The sequence below is a fragment of the Ambystoma mexicanum genome, chromosome 4p (genome assembly GCF_040938575.1).
Source record: "Ambystoma mexicanum isolate Mex_15411 chromosome 4p, UKY_AmexF1_1, whole genome shotgun sequence".
NCBI classification, from domain to species: Eukaryota; Metazoa; Chordata; class Amphibia; order Caudata; family Ambystomatidae; genus Ambystoma; species Ambystoma mexicanum.
The window spans coordinates 1,156,265,261-1,156,283,768 of record NC_090927.1 but is presented as its reverse complement, the minus strand read 5'-3'; the positions used below and the strand labels follow the sequence as shown (position 1 = coordinate 1,156,283,768).

Here is an 18,508-nt window from a genome sequence, read left to right as displayed (position 1 = left end):
CTGGACACCAAGTACAGGCAGATGGAGGTGGATACACTCTTGTTATCGGCCCATCCTCAGCCACACTTCTCGGTGATTGCTGCAGCATCACTATACTCCAAGCCTCAATTGTCCTCAGCCTCCTCCGCGGCGACGCTGCTGGGCAACGAGGAGAAGATCTTGGAGGCGTACAGGAAGAAGCTGCATTCCAACGCATCCTTACATCTTCATCAGGCCAACGCCGATGCCATGCTGGTGACCGCTAACCAAAGGTTATGGCAGGAAATTGCAGACTTCCTCCCGGAACCCCTTACGCAGAGCCAATCGCATTTCAAGGCGGGACTGGCTGAGGCCAAGCTGGTGGCGCAGGACCTCATGGAATACACCGTGGCCCATATTGACACCTCTGGCTGTGCCATCTGTATCGCCACAGACATGAGAGGGACAGCCAGGACGTCCAGGAACGTATATTAGATCTGCCATTCGAGGGGGGAGGGGATATTAGATCTGCCGTTCGAGGGGGCAGGGGGCTCTTCCACTCCACCACGGACGAGGAGCTGGATAAAAGAAAATCAGCTCACAAACGTCCATGTCTTTATCCATCCTGACAAAGACCACGCCCAAGTCGTACACCCAGTCACAGCATCTCCCCGACAGGGGGCATACTTACGGAGGGTTCCGCGGCTTTCAGGAATGGTGATCTAGGCAGCCTGACTGCTTGCCGTCTCAATACCGGCGCAAGCAACAAAAGAGGGGTGGGGAGTAAGGACTTTTTCCAGTCCCCCTCCTCCACGACAGCCTCAGACGGAAAGAAGGCATGACGCACCCCTCCGGGTCCACATGTCTCCAGTGGGGGCAGGCTTGCTCTCCATGCACATTTCTGGCACCAAAATTTCGCGTACCCCTGGATCCTCTCCGTAGTATCCACGGGGTACCGCCTACCCATCCCTGTCTCTCCTCCCTCCTCTCCTCTACTCCCTCAAGTTGGGACAGCAACTCTTCTGGTGTAGATCTGGTGTCTTGTAGAGAGCCAGGCAGTGGAGGAGGTCCCAGCCTCCCAGCGAGGCTTGGGCTTCTACTCCAGGATTTTCACCATTCAGAAGAAGAACCAGGCGGGCCTGAGAATTGTGCTGGAACTTTCCGCCCTCAACCTCTCCTTACCCCTACAAAAATTGAATATGGTTACGCCAGCTTTTATAGCGGAGACATTGTGCAAGGGAGACTAGATGTGCTCCCTGGATCTGAAGGACGCGTACCTACACGTCCTGATTTGGCAGCCCCATCGTTCTTTCCTACGGTTGAGGATCATGGGCTACCATTTTCAATACAAGGTCCTTCCTTTTGGCCTCAACTGGGCCTCCAGGGTCTTTACCAGGCTCATGAATACGGTGGTTGCCATCCTCAGAGCGCAGGGCCTCCACATCTACCCATACCTCGACGACTGGCTCGTCAGGGCTACATCTCCGGAAGCGGTTCGATACTCTTCCCATGCCCTTATGAACACACTACACGATCTGGGCTTCTCCCTCAATCTCAGGAAGTCGCAGCTGCAGCCCATGCAGACTCTGACATTCTTGGGCCTCATCTGGGACACGTGCTCTGGGAAGGTATTTTCGTCGGAGGGCAAGATCCCGGCCATCAAGAGGGCCACCTCCCACTTCCTCAGCAGAGAGGTGACCTCTGCATGGTGGTACCAGCATCTCCTGGGTCTCTTGGTGGTGATTTTATTAGCCATCCCACACATGAGATTGAGGATGAGGAGGATTCAACTGCACTTTGCGGCCTCATGGAACCAGGAGTGGGGCTCTCAATCCAAGAGCATCAACGTTCCTCCATCTCTCCACCGGACCCAACAAAGTGGTCCAGGGACTGCAATCTATGGACGGGCAAGCCTTTTTGGCCGCCTACCCCACAAGTCACCATCGCCACAGACTCCGCTCGACGGCTGGGAAGCCACCCTGGACGATCTCTCAGTCCACGGCACCTGGACTCGACGGGAGCAGGAATACCACATCAATTGGTTAGAGCTGAACGCCATCTGGCTAGCGCTCAGAGCATTCCTACCACATCAACAAGCAGGGAGGCACCAGATCCCCCTCCTCTGTGCAGGCTGGCAGTCAGCATGTGGGAGTGGGCCCTGGAAAATGACATCTACCTCACGGCAGTCCACCTCCTGGAGGAATCCAACCTGGAAGCTTACAGGCTCAGCAGGTTGCGAGCTGATAATTACGAACGGCAGCTAAACAACCTTGTTATTCAGGAGATCTTCAACAGGTGGGGTCATCCCCAGGTGGATCTCTTTGCCACCTGGTACAACAAGAAGTGCCCTTAGTTCGCCTCCTGGCATGGACAGGGCCCCGGCTCCCTGGGCGACACATTTTGGCTACACTAGAACAGCATGACGGCTTACGTCTTCCCGCCCACTCCGCTGATTCACAGAGTGATTTGCAAGATCAAGGAGTCTCACCAGCTCAACATCATTCTAATAGCTCCATGATGGCTGGCCAGACCATGGTTTACGGAGCTGCTCAGCCTCTCGGAGATGCCTCCCATTCACCTCCCAAAGGGCCCAGCACATCTACTGGGGCAGCAGGGGGGCAGGGTCATTCACCCCGCGCCACAGAAACTAGCCCTCACAGTGTGGTGCCTGAGCAGGTAACGCTGCAGCGCCTCAGCCTCTCCCAGGCTAACCTGGAAATCCTACATGGCGCAAGGGGCAAGGCTACCAGGGCCCATTATAAGAGTAAATGGACCAGGTTCTGCCACTGGGAAGCCTCCAAGCAAATTGACCCCTGGCATGTACTTTGGACGACGTGCTCTCCTTCTCGGTGCACCTCGCCCACTCTTGTCTTGCAGGTGGACACCTGCTGTACATACCTCGCAGCCGTAGGGGCTTACAGGAACTCGGAGGAGGGGGATCTTTTTCTCCTCCTCCAATCCTATCATGAAGAAACATTTGACGGGGCTCGCAAGGCTCTATCCGTCCATCCAGGGGCAGCATCCCGTGTGGGACCTTAACGTGGTCTTGGGCGCCCTGGCACACAAACCATTTGAGCCAATGGCATCCACGGACATCAGGCTGGTCACCATCAAGACGGCCTTAGTAGTCAGCATCACCTCGGCTCGTAGAGTCAGCAAAATCCAGGCGCTGGTCGCCTCGGAACCATATACTACCTTTCACAGGGACAAAGTAGTCCCGCGGACGCAGCCAGCATTTCTGCCCAAGGTGCTGTCTGCTTTCCACTTGAACGAGGAAATAGTCCTTCCTACGTTCTTTGCTGATCCTAAGGACGAAGCACAGAGAGTGCTGCACTGCCTGGAGGTCAGGCGTGCCTTGAAATTCTACTTGGACAGGACTAAGGACTTCTGCAAATACGACAACCTGTTTGTCACTTTCTGAGTAACAAGACCAGGCTATCAGGCCTACATATCCCGCTGGATGGTCTCGCCATCAAAGAAGCGTGCAAGGGCCAGCACAAGCCGCTCCCGGCCAACATGCACACCCACACAGTCAGGGCCAAGGCAACAGCTATCGCATTCCAGTGCCATGTTCCTTGGCAAGTAATAAGCAGGGCGGCCACCTGGGCCACTCCCTCGGCTTTCTGCAAGCATTACTGTTTGGATGCCGGCTCTAGATCTGATGCGACCTTCAGACAGGCGGTTCTCAGGAACCTATTTGCTTAAGGAGGGTCTCCTCTCCACCCTGGGGCTACATTCAGTTTTAACCGCCCATGCAGTATGGAGGAAAGGGGACAGGACGTAAGAGTAATTATAAGTCCCCTTTCCTCCCCAAATAATACTGGTGTCATTAGGAAATGTTAAATCTATTGTCGACGCGGCAATGGGGACTGAGGTATGGGGACTGAGGTGTGGCGCTGAAGGGCGGAGTCGGGGCAGCGCAATCTCCGAGGGCCGCACCCCTGCGTGCCTCTAAATTTAAAGGGAATGTTTTTTTTCTGGTGAAAAAGGTTCCGTCTCCCGTCCCTTGAAGGGACTCCCATGCAGTATGGAGGAAAGGGGACTAAGGACTAAGAGTATGTTAGTCACTACGGTGAGTAACTTATAATTTTTTAATGGAACTCCTGCAAAGCCATGGTGTTCCCGAGTCCAGAAAGGGTGATGTGCACAGTGGAGGCTGTGCAGATATTTTTGAAAAGGTCATCTGTGGGCCCGTTCCTTCCAGTGGTACCTCAACTTTTTGGCATACTGGCATTCCCTCTAGCTGGGTTAAAGATGAGACTGTGTCCATTGCATCTGGCAGAGTCATGAAATCAAGCTCTGGATGAGCAGCCGACATAAATAATAATTCCCGAGATTCTGTGTCTAGTCCTCATTTGGTGGTGCTGTCAGAAAACCTTCATGAAGGGACCAGCCTTTTTAGACCTTACCCACAAGAAAATTATCATAGCAGACTCCTCTCTGACTGGATGAAGAGCATTGTTGCAAGATCTTTCTGTTCATGGGCTGTGGTCCACCCTAGAACAGACAAAACACATCATCTTGCTGAAACTCAAGCCATTTTCTTAGCACTGAAGGCTTTCCCTACTTCAGTTGTTGGCAGGATTGTGCTGATTCAGACGGGCAATGCAGCTTGTATACACTACACAAACATACAGGGATTACCAAATCCCCAGCCCTATACAAAATTGCAATATAATTTTGGGAATGGGCCTTTGACCATCTTCTATATCTCCATGCTATCTGCCTTACAGGAGTGAAGACCGTTGGAGCAGACTGGCTAAGCAGATTCAGTCACTCCAATCACAAGTGGGAACTTCACAATTTAGTGCTTCAAAAACTTTTTCAGAGGTGCCTTTGCCCATTTGCAGACAGCATACAATGCGAAATGCAATACTTTGGCAACATGGAGAGGTCAGCTGTCTAGGTGAAGTATTCATCATTTCTTGGAACTCGTACAGAAACTGGGTACGGAGCAGACGCCTTAGCGGCTGAGTCTCAAACTGGCAACTGATTGTAATAGCCTTAAACAGTGGTAACTTCAGAAACTTGTGGAGAGTACTGTCAGTGGCTAGAGGGTCAGCGAATAAGCTAATATTGAATCCCATCCCGGTGGATTCCTGGGTTAATTATGTTGAAAATCAGATGTTTGTGACAGTTGGGAGTGCGGGGGGGAGCTTAAGTGTAACTGTCATTGGAGGCTTGGTTTCATTCCAGAAAATGCATACTCTCACATCCAGAATTTAAAGTACTCCAGTTCTCCGGGTTCAAATGGGCTGTCAGCAGCAGTATTTACAAGGGGGTGGCCTATTGTGGGCCAATCTTCTATGTGTTCAGTTCCAGAAGGTATGTGGAGAAGAATTGATACCAGGGTCTTGGAAAAAATCAATATTGATTCCAGTATTTGAAGTAGGGGATCATTTATGCCCTGAGAATTATCGACTATCATCCTTACTTGATGTAACAGGCAAAATATTTGCATCATATGTGCTCGAAAACTTCCAATCTTGGGTCATTGATAATATTTTACATGACTTCCAAACGGGTTTCAGATCCGGTTTGAGTACAGTACATTAATGTCCGGTTATTGGAAACCATAATCGGCCAGGTTAAAAGACACCACTCTTCTGCGGTATACATTACTTTTGTTGACTTTAGGTCGGCATTTGACCAGGTAGATTGTAATCTGTTATGGAATAAATTTAGGGGATGGGGATGTCCTAGTTGGAGATCATAGTGGCGCTCCATGCTGAGACTATTGCCCAGATTCGTCTTGATAATGATGGAAATTTGTCCAGTCCCGTAAGAATCAACGAGGGAGTAAAACAAGGCTCTATGTTAGCGCTGTTGTTGTTTAACATCTACGTTGCTGACTTACTAGCTAGACTGAGTAAAAGTGCAAAGTGACCCCCCAAAATAGGGAAATTCATTGTTGCTGCCATGCTGTATGCGGACGACTTAGTGGTCTTTGACCAGCTGCTGACCGGCATGAAAGCAATCATGAATGAGCTGGGGATAAAACGGTCTCCCTAAATGCTGGCCTGCGGTTAATCCAGTTCAAGATACTGAACAGATTACATTACACCCCAATTAAAATAGCAAAATTTACCCCCAGTTAGTCGGATACATGCCCCAAGTGTAATACGCCACAGGCAGGAGACTTTCATATGTATTGGGAGTGTCGGGTGGTGATGAGCTTTTGGAAGAAGGTTGCTGAAATGTTGGAAGAAATCACACAGATCCCCCAGACCTGATGCCCCAAAAATATTTATTTGGGGACACAGGCAAATGTCCCGAGAAAGCTAGAAGATTGTTTAATGTTGCATGTGCAATTGCTAAAAAGTGTATCCTACTGAAGTGGAAAAATGCGGGCCCACCCAATATGAACCAATTTCTTCGTGAACTGACGTATGTAAATGAATCAGAAGAACAGTATGTAATGACCCGACCCACAGCCTGCAGGCCTAAAGATATATGGGGCCCTTTCAGAACTTACTTATGTAACCTGTCCTCTGATGATGACGAATCTATGTAATGTTATGTAAATGTCATGACCATGATGCTTATAATTTGTTTTGAATATCTATGGTGTAGGTTGAAAAGTGCTGTATATCCCTATGTTGCCACTAAGAAAAAGAGTTTGAACAAAAAAAAATGAATGAGCTGGGGAGATACGCAAAAGAACATGGATTGTCAGTTAACTTAAAGAAGACTTAAACCCATTTTAGTTATGGCAAATAGTCAACAAAACTCAAACGTATACCAGCCTGGGTATTATCGACTATACTGACACCTATAAATATCTGGGAGTCGAAATGTCTAATAGCGGTAACCACAAAAACATCTGTGAAATTAAAACTAAATTAGGTTCCCAAATTACACAGCTAGATTCCAAATTTGTCACTTCCTATGCAGGGGTTTCTTTTGAGGGTGTTCTATGTCTATATAGGCAGTGGTTTTGCCTAGTGACCCTGTACGGCCTGGAGGCTTTGTGGTTTACCATTGTAAAATGGTTGGATGTGATTCAGGGTAATTGTCGACGATATGTGCTGGGTCTGCCACGTTCTGCCTCTATTGAATATGTACGCTTGGAACTTGGTCTGGTCTCTGAGGGCTATGCTGTTGATAAATAGGGGTGTTTTGTTCTTAAAAGCATTGTTATCACTGCGGTGCCCACTCTTAGCAAAATTAGGTGAGCATACGAACAAAAAGAGGGAATAGGGGATCCATTTGTAATCTTATTCAGCCAAACTTGCCATCTCATAAATTGGGAATCAAAGTTTGAACGCTGTGATGCATTTCTGATGCTCAAAGGAGCTTTTACTAGGGGAGTAAAGAAGTGGGACTGGCTTAGAAATTATGAACACCTTTCATGGCTACATGGATACCCACAGGTGAGCCCTATGACTCATAGTTAATTGAAACCTCAATGTTACCTGTCTCTCTGTCCTGATCCAGAGGCCTGTAAATTTCAGCTGCTAATGCATACTAATCAGCTCCCGGTGCGTGCAGTATGCAGTGCCCAGCGTAACTTATCTAAAAAAGAATGGTATATGACAGTATGACAATATGGAGACAGTGAAACATCTCCTCACCGAGTATCTGTGCCTAGGACCACTTTTAAGGACCACTTTGGATAACCTATTGCACGATTACGACACCATTAAGTCAAATGAATTTTGGATCTACTATCCGAATACACAATCCATTACACCGCACTTGGCACTTTACCGGGTATGGAAAATTGTACAACTGAAATTGAAAATTTATTAAAATAGCCGTAATTTGACTGAGATCGAATTGACCGTGAACTGTTGAAATGATTATGTAATAGTTGGATAACTTTATTAAAAGTTGTAAATGAACTAAATACAATAAATATAAATGACAAATGATTTCTTGGAACAACCGCTTAATTCATGCATTTCCCCCAAATCCACTCATGTTGGAAGTAGTATCCAGCTGCATGACTTAGGATTCTTCAATGATTCTGGTGACCCCACGCTCCACAGCCAGGACATTGTTTTCAGAGCAAATGAAGATGGCATCAGGAGGCCTGCTCTTTCTCATGGTTATTCCTGGAGTTTCTGTCAAAGCAGGGAGGGTGTATTCTTCACCCATCCAACATTTCTACGAAAAGTAGTTTCTTTGTTTCATATCAGTCTGGAAATTACATTACCAGTCTTCTTCCCGGACCCTCAGTTGGAAGCTCACATGGTGTTACCTAACCAGAGGGGACTGAAGTTTTACTTAGAACCAAAGACTTAAGAAAGGAAAATGTGGTTGTTATATTTAGGGTGTGTGCATCTGGGGGTAAAGGCCTCTTAAAGGCGTTCATTGCATTCTAGATTGTAGCTAGCTTTTCAGATTCTTCTCTTTTCTGTAAGCCTGCACCTTAAGGTATATGTGCTCACATGGTCAGTGATGAGACTGATCTGTGGCATTCCAAAGGCTGATGCCATGGCATGTTATTGCTAAACTAGTCACATGGTCTACACTTCCTGGCTATTGTAAGCTTTATTGCCGGTATACTAGCTCTAAAACAGATAGCAGACATTGTTTGCCCAGGCTATTCTTGGTAATCTATTTGGTTCCTTACTCCCTAGGCGGTATATGCTTGTAAATCTCACTTAAGTAAAGAGGAAAGGGGACGAGACATACAAGTAAGTAAAGGTTACTCACTGTGTTGACTACTGTACTTCTCCTACTCTGAGGTACCCTTTCTTCCATTCACCAACCCTCTTTTCTCCCTAAAAAGATGTTGTTCAGTTAGCCTGTCTAACACGGGGGGGGGAGGACTGGCTGGCATTGTGGCTGAATGTAGCTAGAGTGTGCGAAGGCCATGCCCTGCATGTGCACAGGCACTGCCCAAACAATTTACATTTTTGAAGGAAAATGTATTTTTGCTGTGCAAAATGCAACAGTCTTGTCCCAATGAGGCAGACACCCATAAGTATGGAGCAAATGGTACTATATACTAGGAGTACAATAGTCACTAGGGTGAATAACTTTTACTTTATTAAGCATGAAACATGCAACAAAGGATGGAGTTAGAACCATTGCTTCAGTTCTCCAAAAGTTAAATGGGAAGGTATTATCGATGTACAAATATTTTTCTGCCAGAAATGTCTGTATTGACTTCACACTATCAGATCGTCCTTACATCCGTTATAACTAGCATGCTTACATGAATGTTGATGCCCACTTTACATAGGCATGGCTAGTAAACATGTGCTGGATGTTAGTACCTCACATTTTTATCTTGTTTTTTTTTTGTTGCTCTGTGTTGTGAGGAAGGCATGGCACAAGTAGTAGACACGAACACAATGGATACAAGTTTTGAAAACCTTTATTCAAATTTTTAGTTGGGTTGGTCGAATTCCTAACTGGCCCTAACTCTAAAATGGGAGTAGTCTCGACCATTAAATAATAAATGCGTCCAAGTCAGTCTGGTCAAAATAAAAAGGCCTGTACTAAGAAAACCTAACCTTGCCCTCCTTCTCAAGATAACAAATGTGTTAAGGGAATACAAAAGGGAAAATAGTGTGCGAAAAAGAAATGTCAGAATGGCTTCAGCACATACTCCCTTCCCCAGGTTCGACCCCACATAGTCTAGAGAGCCTCTATATAAACAAAGGATAGGTGGATGGCACAGTTAAATCAGTCGTACACACTTTGGCCTACTGCAACAGTTTAACAGTACAATCTGAGGCTTTCAATCTCGTTTAGCTCAATCACTTCCTTAGGCTTCATGCGCCTTGTCATCAATACTCATTTCATATGCTCCTAATATATCACAGTTCTGAACAGACTTCCCTCTGTTGGGCTTGAACCTGTCTTGTTCTTCATGGGGTTTCCCTTCCCATTGTTTTATCTTAGAGCTCTTTCACTGTTGAAGACTTTCGAAACCGCAAGACCTCTGCATGACCACTTCGACCTCTCTTTCCATATTCCTTCAATTCACAATCTTCTCTTGCAGCACCAATGCCTCTTGGTACTTGGTAGATCTTATACTCTTTCACTTGCCTTCTTGGCCTTTTTCAAAGTTCTTTACATTTTACTTTTGCCTTCTTGGTGTGTTTGACATTTCACATATTTCACTTTCCTCTCATTCAACTTTCTTTCCTTTGATCTCCGCTTGTAATATCTTTCAAACGTTCATAACATTTCACAGAGACTTTCAAATGTGCGAGTTTCTCTCGCGGGACCACTCTGCTACTCTGTATCCTCTTCTTTTAACAATTGCTCTCTTCATTCGCGTTTCATCAGCACACGCGCAACCTTCACCTTTCAAATCACAGTCACTTTCCCTTGAACATCAACCAGGCATTTGTTGTGCTCAATAACCCACCGCTTGTGTCAAATGAATGTCTTTTATCTTTCTTTTGCAGCTCGAGACTGTTATCAATACCTCATCTGCTCCTCTCCAACTCTGCCATTCACCCGGAGGGTCGCAGGCCATTTCCTGGCACCTTGAAGGTTTCTTTCCTCTGCTTGCCCCGCTCTGCCTTTCGAACACTCACAGCTTCCCGAAAGCTTGGAGATCTTGCCTTGCTTTCTCTCGATCCTCTCCACTGCTGATCAGCCCGTTGGCCTTCCAACTCCGACAGCCTGGTTCGCTTCAGCCTCGGAAGAGCTGTTCCTTCTCGCACACAGCCTCGCTCAAAGTGCGTCTGTGCACGCCACCTTTTATTTTCACATGGAGACTTAATAAGTGGCAGGTGTTAATTATTAGAGCTACGTGCCTTACTCTGCCTGGCCTCATTACAGGGACAGAGCCAATGCAAGTCAGGGAAGGTAATCCTTCTGTCCTCATTCCTTATCTTCCTTGGTGCAGTACTTTTGTCAAAACAGGGTGGGGAGGAATTATGGGAGTTGTAGATTCCCATAAAATAAACCAGGATTAGGGGGTAGATGGGTTGTGGAAAAAGGGATACCATGTCTCCCCCACTCCCTGAGGACCCCTTACCCAGTTGATGCTCCCTCGCTTGTCCACCCCCGGGGTCGGGATCCAAAAGCGATGGCCTTTCCCTGGCCTACTGAGTAAGGGATCCCCTGGCACTAGGTTGTGAAAGTCCCTCTGGTTTTTCAGTGTCCTCACTTTTCAGCTTCGGAACTTCCCCATTTCTTACTTGACTTAACCTCCCTGTTGTCTGTGCCCTTTCACCAATTCTGGATAGGTGCATTCTTGCCATACTTGGATCTGTGTTGGACCCCAGTTGACTGACTTCCTTCACTTTCTTTTCTACTTGGTTCTTTCTATTTGAACTGCTTTATGGCTCAGGTCTCTGTCACTGTTTACCTCATCTTTCTGATTATTTACCTCCTGTCCCTTTAGGCTCAGTCTTTTTGATTTATGGCTTGGTGCTCCTACACCTTCCGGCCACATGTGAACCTACTTTTACTGCCTCAGGTATCTTCAGTTTTCTAGACGCACTACTCCTATATTGTCTCCTCTCCTACCTTCTTAGGCCTCACCCAAATGCATGGGGCAAGTTAAAAACAAGTTACCTATCCATAGGTGCTGACCCTGATGATTGTTTGAATAGTGGTGCTATGTGGGGTTTCTGGAAATCACAGCTTGGGTTAACAGCACAAAGCCATTTATTGTACCTCCTGTCGTTCCTGTCTTGATATTTTCAGCAGTTTATGGAACGTATTTGGAAGATGGCAGCAAAGCCATGACTGTCCAATTTATGTAATCCTTTATTTATGGCAATCCAGCAACATTTACACCATGAAGTCAGGCCTGCTTGCAACATTTAAATTCAACACTAATAAAAAGGCTGTTCTGACATTATTCTGATTGCTGCGTTAGCTATGCTTTTGAATGTTACCTGGAATAATAAATGTATTTTGTTTGTTCCTCAGCCACTCCACATGTAGAATCCGAGCTGGAATCTCATAGTCAATATGCTGTGAATCCCCTACGAAATGGAGAAACAGAGCTCCCCTCTCAGATGCCAATTTCTGATCAATTGACAGACGCTGTGGATAGGTGAGCTTGAAAGACAGAAGTTCTCAAACAGTTAAAAAATGTCATTTTTTTCTATTCTTTATTTTTGAGTGACTGATTGATTTACATAATGCTTTTTTTCCCTAAAGAACTTTACAAAACTTTCAGCTGTATCAAAACAAGTTAATACACAGAGCAAGGAACATTTTAAAACATCAGTGTATAACTTATGTTCTGCATAATCAGCAACACCAATCTCAGAAAATGGTATTGATGATGCTGTTTAAACGATGGAAGAGTTGGGTTCAAATGAATGACCATAGGAAAAGCATTCCATAACTAGTCTAGATGTTGGAAGTAACAATACTGGTAAGAAGCAAATGGGCATTCCAAAGTGAAGGTTGCTAGAGTGTTGACATGATTGCAAATTATCGCATGCATTTGAGGGTAAACCATAGAAATTACATTGAAACTCATATATAATAGGAAATCACCAAAATCATGAAAGCTAAGTAGAGATGTTTGTAGAATGTAGAATAAACTGGAACGAATGGCGGGCATGCCACAGGTAGGTTTACATAGAGGGAGCAACAGTAATTTAAGCCGGGGAAAAACATTGTCTGAAGTAACCATTCGGGGAAAGAAAATGGTAGTAATTGTCTGAATTTCTTTGTATTCGCCATTTGAAACTGGCATACTTGAGTGACAGATAAGATTTGCTGGTGAAAGGAAAGGGACCATTGAACATAAAAGCTAAACTCCGAGCACAAGTAGGAAGAGCAATCCTGGACGACTGAAAAGAAATATGTAAAGTTGCAGCAAAGAAGGGACGGCAGGGGAGAAATTATTTTTTGTCTGAAAGTAGTTAAGGTGCAGCTAGTCCACCTCCATCTAGGATTCACTATTATTGACAGGTAGGAGTATTGCTGTTAATATTCAGTAATAGCGGGCAAAGAAAAGAAAATCCATGTCATTGGCTATCAAATGTGCATGTAACATGATGGAGGATGTTATTGAAATGAAAGATGTAGCATGAAAAGAAGACAGCTTTTCAAGTAACTGAGAAAGGACAGTTCTCCAGATAAAAGAACAGCAAGGCCAGTTTAGATTCAGAAATACCTAACTAAAAAGTAGAGCCAACACTGTCAAAACAGTGTATAGACTGAGAAGCACCTAGGTAGAAGATAGCTTCTGATGACTTGCGTAGTGAATGAAGTCAGTGACTGCGTAACTGGCAGCATCAGTGAAATGAACAGCTAGAAAATCGGATAACAGTTGAGAAAGTAAATAATAGCTACTAAGAAAAGCTTGAAATATGAGACTGTAGTGTAGTCTCTTAAAGTTTGGAAGAATAGGTCAGAAGAGTATGGCTCAAATTAGATGTAAGATTGGCAAGAGCAAGTAAAGCGGAAGTACATAATATTTCAAATTACTTAAAGCAGTTGACATATAGGATCAGAGGGAGCTACTATAGGATTCACCCGAGATGGAGTATGCAACTTTGGAGTTTAACATGGGCAGAAAAGAAGAAAAGCCAGGCTGTGGAGGGGCAACGGAAACTTCAATAAGTACGTGTTTCGTAGACAGTCTTAGGCGGAAAAGGTGAATGAAAAGTGTAATTTGTTATTTGCGTGCGACAGTTCATATTAAACCTTTCACACATTCTACAAATATTACTTACAAGTTTATAATGCACTACAACATTGCTTTACGAAACTTAAAAACATTTCTCTCACACTGCATTTACAAAAACATGAATTTAATTTCTTTAAAATAATCACAATATAATTCCATACTCCTTTTATTTAGCTGTAATCAAAGCTAGTTGCATACAAGTATCTGAATCCCAAAATGTTCCCCTTGAACAAAATCCAGAGAATACTCTGTCGTATTGAAACAGTTTGGGACTCATTACGAGTATGAAGGTAGCCATGCCCTTAATAAGGGCATGTCTGCCTCTATACCGGGTTCCAGTACCGGGTTCTGTGAATGAGGAATTACCGGGTCATTCCAACCTTGGAGAACCCAGTATTTCCTCATTCACAAAACCAATCCCCATTCCCATTGAGCCCACATAGGGCTCAATGGGAATGGGGAGGGAGCTGATAACGGGCCCGTTAACAACGGGCCCGTTATCAGCTCCCTGGTCCCCGTGCGGGACCCACTAGGGACGCCTGCTTTTACCAGGCGTCCTTACCGGGTCCTGCAAGGCAACCTCGTAATAGGGCGTTCCGTAATGAACGGTGCCGGTCCCGTACCAGCACCCTTCTTTACGGGAGCGCCTGCCTCGTAATGAGGCCCTTTGTGTGCAGTTAATGTATAAATGTTGCAATGTTCAAATCTGTAACTAATTACAGTTGCATTGTTTCCTCTGAATCTTAGCTTCAATTCGTAGTGTCTCATAGGTTTGTAATAGTTTTAAACAAATATTTGTTTTAAATCTTTTCATTTGAGGATCAGGGAACTTGGCTATGTACAATAGCATGCATTTGTATCCCAGATTTAGCTGTAAAAGTTCCTCAGACAAAATCTCTGTCATTAAATGTGATTCATTTTCTAATACAAGGCAGCCAATATTAAAGCCAAAGCAGCCTCATTTAATACAAGGATTGCTAATGCTAAGTGAGGGACCAAAGAAATCTTTGCCATCTTTAGAGAGTTGGAATCTCCCATCACCACCCCTCCTGCAAACCCGCCACCCGCCCAACAGACTCTCCTTAAGGACACCAATTGGTGTAATGATATCCAAACTGCTTTACTGGATAAACTGGATACCTTACAAAGTAAAATTATCGCACATCAACAGGCTCTCAGTCACCAAATTGCTAACCTCCATAGCAATAAATCTGTTGAACCTGAACCTGAGGGACCCCCGTCTTTCGACTTCAAGGAGATGAGCGAACATGAAGTCCTGGCACTCCTCAAATCCATTAGACCCTCCTACTGCAAAGGAGATGCTTGTCCGGTGCAGCTCATCAAAGACTGTGCCCCTACGTTGGCCCCTTTCATCACAGCTTTCATTAATGCATCCTTCCAGTCTGGCCATGTTCCAACTGGCCTTAAAGAAGCTTGGGTACGCCCACTCCTTAAAAAACCCATGTTTGACCCCAAGGTCCGACGGAACTATAGACCCATCACTACAGTTCCATTCCTATTAAAAATCCTGGATAAGGCAGCCTATCTGCAAATCCAAAAATTCCTTGAAGCCAACCACCTTCTGGGCCTTTGACAGTCTGGTTTCCGCCCAGGACAAGGCACCGTAACTGCACTGTTAGGCTCAAAAAATAAAATGGATGACTTCCGTGATGCAGCAAAACCGGCACTCCTGTTACTCCTCGATTTATCCGCAGCATTTGACCTGGTGGATCACAATACACTCTGCGACCATCTCTCCTTTGCGGCACATTTCTCTCCTAAAGCTTGTGCTTGGATCACCTTCCTTTCTTCAGGAAAGGGTTATGAAAGTCTTCTCTGACTCAGCCTGTGCACACCCGAGCAACATTAAATGTGATGTTCCACAATGATCCTGCATTTCGCTACCTTATATAACCTAGTCACGAGGCCACTGTTCAGCATTCTGGACGCCCTGCGCATCTCATACACTAATCATGCGGATATGGGTGATTACAAGTCCGACATGAACACCCTTAATTCCATCTACTCAACTATCCAAACCTGGATGGCAGAAAATAAATTGGCTTTGCCTCAATACTGAGAAAACTGAACTTCTGCTTATTGGATCCCTTCAACTATTGGAAGACTGGGCAAACAATACAGTTCCTTCCTGACTGATAACTCTTCAATCATGGGGCCTCATTACAAGTCCAGCGGTAGCCGTGCCAGAAAAACCGGCAGGCTACCACCGGACCAGAAATACCGTTCCGCCTCCGTGATTGCCGGAATCACCGGGGTATTACTACCCCAGTGACCCAGTAATTCTGAAGGCAGAATTCTGTAAATCCCTATTCCCATGGAGTCCCATAGGACTCCATGGGGATGGGGACCATGGAAACACCGGTTCCATCTATGACACCTCCCGCCTGCAAGACTCGGATTTACTGCCAATGTTGTTTCCAGACCGGCTGACTTGTAATGAGGCCCAAGGTCTCCCAGGTGGTTAAAACCTTGGGTTACTTCTAGACTCCAACCTTAGTATGGACAAACAGGCCAATGCCATTGCTCGTACCTCTGTGTACCACTCCAAATTGCTCAATGCAGCAAGACCCTTCTCATCTAAACAGAACTGTCTCACCATTGCAAGAGCAATAATAGGCTCCCAACTGGACTATTGTAATGCCCTCTTTGCAGGGACCTCTGGGAAAAATATTTCCAAGCTCCAAATAGTACTGAATAATGCTCTTAGGGTCGCAATAGGTATCGCTAAAAGGGAGCAGATCTCTCAATCTAGGAAACAGGTTCACTGGCTGCCTGTCAAAGAAAGGATAATCTTTAAAACCCTTGCCCTTACTCATAAATGTGTCCATAATCTTGCTCCTCTCTACCTGGCACAAAGAATTGTGAAACCTCTTTCAACTACACCCATCAGAGAGGCCTACTCAAATAGAATTGTCATTCCCAGGACTCTGAGAGTTCGAGCTGGGGGTACAAGCTTCCCCACCATGGCTACAACCCACTGGAACACCCTCCCAGATCACATTAGGGGGATTGACTCACACCCTGCCTTTCGCAAAGCGATTAAGACTTTGTTATTTGTATGAGCACGGCTTCTCTTCCTTGGTCCCTCCAAGGTTGGATCTGTAATCTGTACTGTATTTTTTCCTGACTGTACTCTTCATCATTTGAGGTGTCAATGTAATGACAACTAAACATATGCCCTATGTAACCACAGAGCTACTACCATGAACCAAGCTTTCTTTCTTGCTGTAAACAAGAATACATTTTCACGTAACGGCGCCTCGATGCCTTTGGGCTGTAATGCGATATACAAATATTGATAACACAAATAATCAGGATGCGAGATCCTCACAAAAATCCACAGTTTTTGGACATATTTATTTCCATCTCAAAAACCAGTGTCTTAAATTATTACAAACTTTCGCTAAGCACGAAAGCGATACCGGACAGATTTCAATAAAAACATAGGGAAGTGCAGTTGTGCACCCTCATCGGGATGTAGAAGATGAGTACTCTAGTGACAAGCACATACGAGTATACGAAGTAGGTGACACAAGTAACTCAGATCAGTGCTGCCCGAGGCTGTTGTTCAACCCGGGTGTGGTTTTTAAACAAAAACAGTGTACACAACACAAAATTCGAAACATACAACATAGGGTATTTTCACAGTTGTGCCACAAGTGAACGACACAGTTGTGTTTCGGCCACAATGGCTTAGTGGAAGCTTGTAGTTGTGGTGGCCTTCATCAGGAGAGACTAGTTGAGGAGTCTGTCCGTGGGTAAGATCTATGGGAGGGAGGAGAACTGTGAGGATCTCAAAACGTACATAATGAATTGGGAGTTAATAAATAACAGCTCATTGGTGCTGGAGAAATACACCAGTGGTGTATTGGAGAGCGCAGCTTACCGTCCGACCGGAGTAAGGCGCTATGCTGTCAAAAGGCCTGGGTGAAATCCTAGGTCTGGTGGTGTGAAAAGATACACCAATGGGTGTAGATCGGCCGTGCTGGGGAAACCGGATTCAAACGGCGCTGGGCTTATGATTAGCCATTGATCTAGAGAGAGGGAGACACAAAAGTATGCCCCTGTCAGAGCACCATGTTGGCGAGAGGTACAGTTGGTGAGACAAGACGTGTCAAAAGTGCAACGGTCTTGTAATGTACAGGGGTGATGGGGCTCTGGGGCCAGCCTTACCTGATTCACATTCTTTTAGTTCTTGCTGGGTTCACGGCGGCGATGGAAATGGCTGCCTGCCGTGAATCAGCAGATATGACTGGGGGGGTGGACACGCCCCCCGTGTGCTGGGCCAATCCCAGTGAGGGTGTGTGGAGGACTCGTGAAGGTGTCGTGTGCACCCTATGATAGGCTTCTTGGTACTGTCACTAGCCATCCCGTGTCTGGGGTGTATGCATCCAGTGTGGAATAGAGTGAAGGAACTACACTGGGATGTATTGTGGGAAAGGTAGTCTCTGGGAGTGCATGGGCGATAGGTAAGAGAGGGCTGGTAAGGGGCTTGTGTGAATCAACATGACCCTGTGGTCACGTGTAGTAGGAGGACAATGATACCACAAGCAATAACTACAGGTTTTCTCTATACATATCCATATATATGTTATTCTGAGAGAAACCAGGGCAAACTAAACATGCCACGTGTATGATTTTACCACATGTGTATTCACGTACATATTTTGCAGAAAAAGTAAAACAGTGCAACACCACAGATTCTTGCTGGCAACGTGTATGAACCATTTGGGTGCATAAAACCATTTGTTTGTTGCATTTTTTTGCATTTGTGACAACAACTCTAACCTATTGTTGGCACGCGACCAAAGTGGTGTGGTTGGCAAATGGTCCCACACAAGGGGTACTAGTTATGATTCTAGGGGACTAGTCCCAGAAGTGTTTCCATTCTACTGTAATATTCAGTCCATTCTTTACAGTGTCAAGTCTGTGGACCCATTTCTGCTCCAATCTGGTGAT

At 45.5% G+C, this 18,508-nt stretch overlaps 1 protein-coding gene across 11 annotated transcripts in view; it reads left to right on the top strand.

Annotated features, from left to right (window-relative positions):
* The window catches only part of MAP7 (microtubule associated protein 7), a 1,989,984-nt gene that overhangs the window by 1,764,974 nt on the left and 206,502 nt on the right, over nucleotides 1-18,508 (top strand). For all 11 annotated transcript variants that reach the window (XM_069606765.1, XM_069606764.1, XM_069606762.1 and 8 more), the window contains one exon: nucleotides 11,809-11,935. In XM_069606765.1, the coding sequence (XP_069462866.1) occupies nucleotides 11,809-11,935 (127 nt within the window). Of the gene's footprint in view, nucleotides 1-11,808; nucleotides 11,936-18,508 lie in introns of those variants that run through there.